General features: G+C 45.2%; 1 protein-coding gene across 1 annotated transcript in view; it reads left to right on the plus strand.

Annotated features, from left to right (window-relative positions):
• DRGX (dorsal root ganglia homeobox) overlaps positions 1-8118 on the plus strand; it is an 18553-nt gene extending 10435 nt beyond the window's left edge. The window contains 2 exon segments of the mRNA XM_009320594.1: positions 7863-8027; positions 8030-8118. Of these exon segments, the coding sequence (XP_009318869.1) occupies positions 7863-8027; positions 8030-8118 (254 nt within the window).
• The last annotated feature ends 351 nt before the right edge of the window (positions 8119-8469 follow it).

Genomic DNA, 8469 nt, shown 5'->3' on the forward strand with positions numbered 1-8469 from the left:
CTGGGGTAGGGGCTGTGCACAGCAGACCTTGAGCTTCAGTCTTGTTAATTGGCAATGATGAACAGGACGATCTCTAGAAGTTCTGAGTGGACCAAAAGTATCACAGGCCTGATTCGCATGTTGTTTTTCTTTGGTATGGAAACACCAGGTGAATGATGATTCATCTAAACCAATGTATTTGAGAGTACAACCAAGCTTACGTGTCAGTCTGGAGGATGAGATAATGGTTATGGGAAGGAAGGAAAGGACAGGGAGAGACACAGTGTTCACAAAACCTTTATATGACCTTCTTTGTCTTGACCAATTCAGTTTGTTTGACTCTCCCGTCTCATTTCCCCTTTTGAGCTAGGAGCTGAATTGTACACTTCAGGCCTGTCAAAGGAGAACTGACCCTACATTTAGGTGGGCATTAGTCTGTGTCATTATGTGTCCCAATGAAGTGCCCTAAGCCTCTCCCTTAAGAATCTAGTTGCATTTTGCAGCAGAAATGCCGACAGGACTCTGCCACAGTGATTCTGAGGGCATAGGACTTTATGCCACATGAAATCCCATCAAACTCAGCACAGGGCATAAAATTCTGAGCTGTTTGGTTTTTGGATTGCTTGGATAAGGAGAAATTCAGCAAGTAGTAAGGTTTTCCAAGATTTTGCAAGTTTTATTGAAGAGTGAAATGATCAAGAGCTCTTCCTGGTATCTCTCTTGTGCCAACCATGCTTTGAAACTACCAGGAATTCTTTGTGCGTTTGAAAGCAAAATAGTTGCTCCAGAATCAAAGCACCATTTCACTACCAATGGATGCATGACCCCGCTTTCTTCTATGCGAATGTCAAATTAAATGCAGCTCCTCTATGTGGATCCCATAAATAGATATATATTCTGACCACTGGGAGAATAATCCTGGCCAGTAAAGGGAATCATATCCTTCAGTAGGGCCGTAAAAGCTGCCTGCAGACAAACGGGCACTCTCAGAGCATCAGATACTACTGGGAAGTCTAAGTTGTTTTCTTATTCTTTTGAGAAGACAAGACGTGCTTTGTTGGGCTTGTGAGCCAACACTTCACTGGTGTCAGTGAGTAATATTCGACTGATGCTTTAGAAGGAGACAATTAAAATCAATACAGTGAATAACAAGTGATGATGGTGATGTAACCAATTAACAATTATTTTATGCTCTCAGGGACCATTTTCATTCTGCCACCTGAGAGTTCTCCATCTTCCGTAAATAAACTAATACCTCTCTTTCTCCTTCTCTGACTTCGATTGCTTGGCTCCAGACCCAGATTTCCAAGGCTGCATAAAGTGTCTAGGGCACATAGTTCCTCATTCTAATCTGTAGTATAAGGATATAATAGTTGATGACGAAGTTGGTCTAGTAGAGACAAGAAATCTCAGGACAGCCTAGCATGGGGCAGGGACTGAGCCTGCAACTTTGCTTTTGGAAAGACTGTGCAGTGCACTACAGGCTTGCCTTATGCTTTGTGTGGCTCTGCAACTCTTTAACAGGCAGCACTCATCTGAACCCCACATGTGCCACTTCTAGGTAAATGGGGGATATTGTTGGAGCACGAGACTAGGTCTGCTCTGATGAATGAGAAGAAAGCTATTCTCCCTAAGCAATATGCGCCATGAACTGTGGTGTCTCTGAAACGGAGATTATGTTTTTTCCTCAAAGGGATGGTATTGCCACCGCAGGATGTGCTGTGAAGAAAGGAGGCCAGCTATACAATAGCGTCAGAACTGTAATTCAGAGCACAGACTGTTCCAGAGAAGAGTATATTACCACTGGACAGTTTTTTCTGTTTCTATCCAATATTCTCTATTCAGTAATACAACAGAGCTTTTCCTTCTCTTAGGTGAGTCCCCTTCCTCTCTGAAGTTTAGCACATTGGAGGATGTACTTAGTAGCAAGCATCTGTTAACTACCATATTACCTCACTACATACTATTCTTTCAGGAAATGCAATTTCTCATTTGAAAAATTCATTTGAAAAGATCATAATTTCTGTGGTATACAGGGTTTCCTACTTGAGGGTTTTGAGTTCTTCACCACTGGCCATAGTCAGGAAGAAGGTTGGCTCACATAGATGAAATTTCTGGTGTTTGTTACTCTCTGAAATTGCCCTAATTTGACAACTATGCTACTTCATTGTGGTGACTTCGACATTTCCATGATCTTCCAAGATGAATCACTTACTGTAAACCATGCATCTGCAGTCCATTTAGTAGATTTAATTGCAGACCTCAAATATGAGGGGAAAATACTTGTTTTATTTATGGGCTGTATAACAATAGAGCCATCAGGAGAAGCTAGCGTTCTGTGCAGAGAGAGACCTCAAAGTACCTTCTTAATGGATGACAGCATGAATGCAATTCATTAATGTAGAAGATGTTATTAATGGGTGTAAACAAGAATCTCCGGGTTTTAGCGGAAGTGTTCTACTGTTCTGGTGGCTGAGGCCAAGACTGTGTCTGTTACATTCCACTGAAATTTCCCCAGACCCCATGATGAGTGCAGTGTATGAGGAGAGAAATAATTACACTTGCCAGGGAATTACTTTCATAATTCACCCACAGCTCTGCTCTGTGCAAGTTATAACTCAGTTGGTTTTCACGGCACCTCCACACTGCTGACAGAGAAGCAGGATCGCACTATGCACATCGAAGTGGATATTCCAGGGCACCATTGATTAGGCTCTTTTATGGTTTGTTGCTGCTGTGGTTGCTGTTGTTCATATTAGGGAGGTTTAATTGCAGTATCCAGGAAAAAAACCACAACGACTAGAACTGCCCGTCCATTACATTTCAATTTGTATTATGGAAAGATGAAGAGAGTTTGCCTCCATTGGGCAATTCCCATTGCCAAGGCTGAGAAAGAAGCGTCCAAGGACCTAACTTACCCTTGAACTAGTGTTTACTGAATTGAAGCACCACTGCTTACCATGAGACTGGGGAACGGGAATCAAAACTCTTGGGGTCCTTTATTTTCTCTGTCATTCTTTATTTTGGACTTACTGACTTTTCTCATGTAATATAGCAAATAGATCAAGTGGGTTCTGTTTGGCATTTTCCCTAGTTTACCTGCCACTGTGACTTTAGAGAATTTAAAACATTTCTTTAATTTGCTGCAGATGCACAGACCTTGAACAAATTCCTTTGATTCCTGTACCACAGGTCCCTGACTCTAGCACTGCCCTACCTGGCAAGTAGATTTTTTTTGTCTTTATCACAAATATTAGGGAATATGCAGATACTAGGAGCCCTAAGAGCCATGGGAAGGAAATGGGTGCTGGCTTGTTCCTCCAGGACAAATCTTGATTAGGTTAGTGGACCTTAGCTGGGCAGGGGTTTCTATTGACCCCTCTTGGAGTGACACATGTCAGCAGGACTTAGGGTCAGATCATGTTTTTGATCTGGTTGCTGAGCTGACAGTATCCAAAGGACTGGTTCTGTTCTCCCAGCTCTTGTGGGCTTTGCTGCCAGCTTTCCTCTCCAAACAGGCAAGGTCCTGGCTTCTGAATTTTTTTTTTTTTGGAACAGTACTAATGGCACAAATAAAGGAGGATGAAATCCTCCAGTTCCAGTGTCAAGTTATTTACAAAAAAAGGCTCCTGCTAGAGCAACTGGACCAGATCATCAGCTCTTTGTTGTTTGCATTGGGCATATAGGGTTCACAAGCCAAGGAGATATGAAATGATAACATTTGGACTCTGCTGTCAGCTCTGAAGTGCTCTTCCAGCCTCTGGGCAGCACAGGGTGCCTTCCACACTTAACCAGCTTAGGCACTAGAAGGAGGAACCATCTAGCACAACTTTAGCAGCCTTGAGCTGCTGGGAGCATCTGGTGCCTCTCTGTTTCAGGCTTTAAGTTCCTGCCTTTCTTGTTCTTCTGAACCTCCTGATTCAGAGCCCAAGAAGGTTTGGATAAAGCCACTTCTGTTCTTCCTGCTTGTGCCTCAGGCTTTAATAGACACAGTGTTGGCGTCATGTATGAAGAGCAAGAGTGACCTCCCTTTGAATCAGCTCTCATGGGTAAATGACACTATGAATTCAAGGTTGTTGTTGACCTTCCAACCCTTGTGAAAGTGATTTCAGAGTTTATGAGGATTTAGAGCTCAAGCAAACCAATGTGACTACTATCAGAAGAAAACAATACTTAAATCAAGCATAATATTTCCTCTGAAAACTAAACAGCATGCATTGACAAGTGAGGATTTAAAATGGGAATTCTTCCTCACTTCCCTCCATGTCAGGCTGCTGTTCAGCTGTCCACGTCAAATGCTGATATGCACAAATACTGAAAGAGAAAGGGGACTGGGGTTTTGCCTTTTGGAAAGGCTATCTATTAAATTCTTTAAACTGTTGAGTTGAAATACAAAATATATATTTTAAATACTTATGTATCAATATGGGCCCCATTCCCACCCCACTCTTCTCAGGTGAAACTGAACCTTGGAACTGCACAAAAGGGTCCGCAACCAAAACTGTAGATCAAATATTATTAAAATTGAAATGTGATGTTGGCAGAGACAAGACAGAATTAATTTAATTTTTCCTGTCAGTCTCTGTAGTAGATCAATTAAACTGCCAAGTGGATCAAATATTTCAGACTGTATTTATTACATTAAGTATTTATGTTCAGGCTGAGCATTTAAAGTATGATCTCATATAGGAGTACAAGGAGGTTCAGATCAATTCAGCAGAATTTGCTGTAAGTTAATGGAAATCTAATTGTGTATTTTAATTTTGTGTACAGGAGGCAGTAAGTTCCTGAAAGAAAGAAAATGGTACTCTGACCATATTGTAGCAACTTGATCCAAATCCCACTAAAGTAATATCAGACTGTTGTAGATATTAGTGGAAGCTGGATCAAGATCTAGGGCTAACGGCTTAACCTTCACTGGTTTTGATGGGACCTAGGTGCCTAAACTCCTCTGAGGATCCAAAATAAGTAGGAACTATTCCTTCCTTCCCCACTGTGGACTCAAGGTTACTGCAATAAGATGTAAAAAACCGTTGACGTCCGCGTTATGTGGATGCCTCTTTCTTGGTGAAAGTCACATCCCTGTCCATCGTGGGCTGACTGACGGGGAGGTGGAGACCTAGGGCTCCTGATTCCCCCATTGTTCATCTTGGCTTTTGTGCCAGCAAAGTTCGATGGATTTCACTGGACTTACTACCCACAGACACAGGCAATTGCAAAGTACATTAAACCTTCCTTTTACATTAAAAACAAATAGGGCTAAATCCTACTCTCCTGTATTCTAGCTGGACCCTGGAGCAAATGACACTTGTTACTTTACATTTTTTTCAGGTGTTTAACCTCAGTGAAAATGAAAGGAATGGTTTATGGGTGAATTCTTGCTAGAGATAACCTAGTTTCCACCACAGGTAACTCTGCACCCTCAGGTTGCAGAGCCACTGGGTAATATCAGGTCTAATTATTAAGCAAAGAGCTTAGATTGGTACTGAAGACTGATAAATATTTTATCCCTCTGTAACAATGGAATGAAAATTACTCTTAGGGGATGGAGCTGATTCCTGCTCTTTTGAAAAGGGAAAGACTCTTTTCCATTTCTCCCCACCTCCTGCTAAGCAGACAATGTCTGTGCTTGGTCCTGCGTTAGGTACCGCAGACGGGCCAGCCCGCCCCTCAGCCCGGCAGCTGAACAGCCACGTTCGAAAGTCCCAGTTTGTATTAGAAAGCAGCAGTGAAAAGACAGCTGATGCACAGGCAGGCCTCCATGGTCCCCCATTTCAGAGCTGAACCTTAAGGTAGTGGGGCTTAATAGTAGTGAAAAACCAGACTTCTGTGTGGCTTCTGCAGCCAAAGACCTACTGCAACTGTAGGGACTCCAAAGTGCCGATCTTCCTCTCCTCCCTCTTGTTAAAACAGCGGCCATCCAGCACCCCTGAAGTGGCTGCAATTCAACAGGGCAAAAAATGACTTTATGAGTGTGGTTAGTGGTGGCAAAAACTGTAAGTTGTGTTACTGAGTGGATTTTGTTATAAACCCTCCTTCTGACCTGTTCAAAGCAGCCGCAGAATTCAAGATTGAGCTTCCTATTGCTAAAAGCAAAAAATGGAGGATTTTAGTCAAGTGCTGAAACTTGCTTGTGCAATTCATTTGTATGCCTGGACCCATGGAAATGTTGGTCTGCTGATCATATGCTCTATCAGAAGTGTATTACAAAAGAAAAGACGACTTTCCAGTTACATTAATAACTTTTCCCCTGTAGATTGTGTTCTTTAAAATGCAAAGAGTATTTTTTCCTGAACATTACCTGCAAACTGCTAATCTCTGACAATTGCTGTGGAGAAGTCTTGCCAACATCCTAAAAACAAACAACTGTCTGCCTTCATCCCTAGCAGATGGGTGCTGACCCATTGCTACTGAGAGCAGAAGTGTAAAAGAAAGACTACCTGCTCCCTGCAGGTTATTAGTTCCATCACTTAGTCATGAGCCATTTAACTCAAATATTAACTGCAGAAATTAAAGCAAGTCCTTGGCTTGGAAAGATCAGAGGAAGGCATTGCGTCATGTCAGAATGTGCGCGGCTGGGCTGTTTCTTGTTGGGAGGTAGCGTATCAGCAAAGGACAGGCTTTTGCCATGGACATAGAAGAGGATGTGGAGTTTGTGTGGCCTCTGAGACCCCTGGAAAAATGGTGTAACTCAATGTTTCTCTCAAGAGAGCAAATTAAGTAGTAGCTTAGCCGTCCCACCTTGCCTCCCCTCCCTACTCCTCTGACACATTCTCCTTCATTCAATAGGTGCATCTAAGCTAGGTACCAGGGTGGCTTTTTGGATGGACTGCATGTCCTGCCCACTGATCAACCTACACTTCCAGGTGTGCTTGTTTGGGAACTGGCCCAAGTTCTAGTGTTATCAAAGATAAGCCAGAGGAAGACCCTGCAGTGGTCCAGCTCAGGAAGGCAGCTGGTGGAGTGAGGACTGCCTCTGGCAGTGGGTTGCAGGGTAGCCTGTTGGCTTAAAGGGAGAGGAATACCCATTTCACCCTCTCTCCAGTGTTTTATTGCCTGCCTGGGACAGCCCATGTGTCTCAGATGACAGGATGGAGATGTTCTGGCCTGTCTCTCCTGATGGGACTCTTAAGCCATGTCAGCAGCAGCAACTTTAGGTGGCCTTGGCTTACTTCTGGAGGCCATTCTCTTCGACATGTCATCCTTAAGCAGCACGGACATTGGGTGGGTGAAGGTAGAACAGACTCCTAAAGGTAGACATGATGCCAATAGTTGGCAGGGGCGTGGTCAAGGAAAAGCCTGTCTCATCTTACAGTGAGATAAGAGAAGGTCATTAGTTCCTGCATAATAACCAGGATATATATTTTCAACTTTCTCTCTGCAGTAATCTTTCAGGTGTAGATAAGTGATGGGACCCCCACACTCACCCAACAAATGCAGCTGCCCAAATTGATCGGGCTTCAGTGTGCAGGTGGAGGCCAGGGGACACTTCCAACAGGGGGCTGATGGTAGCCACAGAGCGGCAGCTTGATATAAGAGCAGGGGATGAGCTCAGCCTCGCTTATGGGGAAATCTCATGTGTGATCTAAACTTCACTGCTTGCTTCCGAGTCTGCTTGCCCTCACTCACTCCGTTTGTCACACTGGATGACTCACAGTGTAAGATCCTTCACAGTGGGCCTCAGCAGAACAGGATCTGGCTTTTCTAGCCCTGATCCAGAGAACACCTATGTACCCACTAAAGGTCAGTAGGGGAGGGGGTTGTTGCCATTCGAGACTCCAACCCCCTTCTTTGCCCTCTCCAGATTGACCGTGGAGGGACCAGTCAGACAGTCCCCATGACCTTCCCCATCAGTGATGGTGCCTTGTCTCCTTCCTCCCCAGGGAGCCCGCTGTGCTCGTGCTGTGTTCCAGACCCCATGGGCCTCTCCTTCCTGCCCACCTACGGCTGCCAAAGCAACCGCACCGCCAGCGTGGCTGCGCTGCGCATGAAGGCCCGGGAGCACTGGAAGGCTGTGCTCCAGTCTGCAAACCTCCTGCCCACCGCTAGCAGCCTCCTGCCAAACCCGGCCCCGAGGGCAGCCAGGACAAGCAGCCCTCTCCGGCCAAGGAGCACATGGAAGGAGAGAAGAGCGTATGAGGCCAGACTGGCTCCGGCCCCTCGGCTCAGGGCAGGGACCCGCCACCGGGGCTCTGCCGCGGGGTGAACTGCAGTGTGGCCGTGCCCCAGCAGGATGTCACGGGGCCACCAGGGACCCAGCAAATCTGAGTGGCCTCTTTGGCTGCCTTTCACGCACCCTTGCTTTTCTTGCGCCGCTGTAGGTTCATTCCCCTGATTTATCAGCACTATTTGTGTTTGGAAACGTTCGTGAAACTGTTTTTAGCCTCCCCTCCTCATCCCAGGGACACCGAAACACCCAGGATCCTGGCTTGCTCCCGCACAGCTCGGGTCCCCATCCTGTGTGAGATGGAGGGCTGGCAGAAGGGCAGC

Source organism: Pygoscelis adeliae, unplaced genomic scaffold (assembly GCF_000699105.1).
Source record: "Pygoscelis adeliae isolate BGI_AS28 unplaced genomic scaffold, ASM69910v1 Scaffold190, whole genome shotgun sequence".
NCBI classification, from domain to species: Eukaryota; Metazoa; Chordata; class Aves; order Sphenisciformes; family Spheniscidae; genus Pygoscelis; species Pygoscelis adeliae.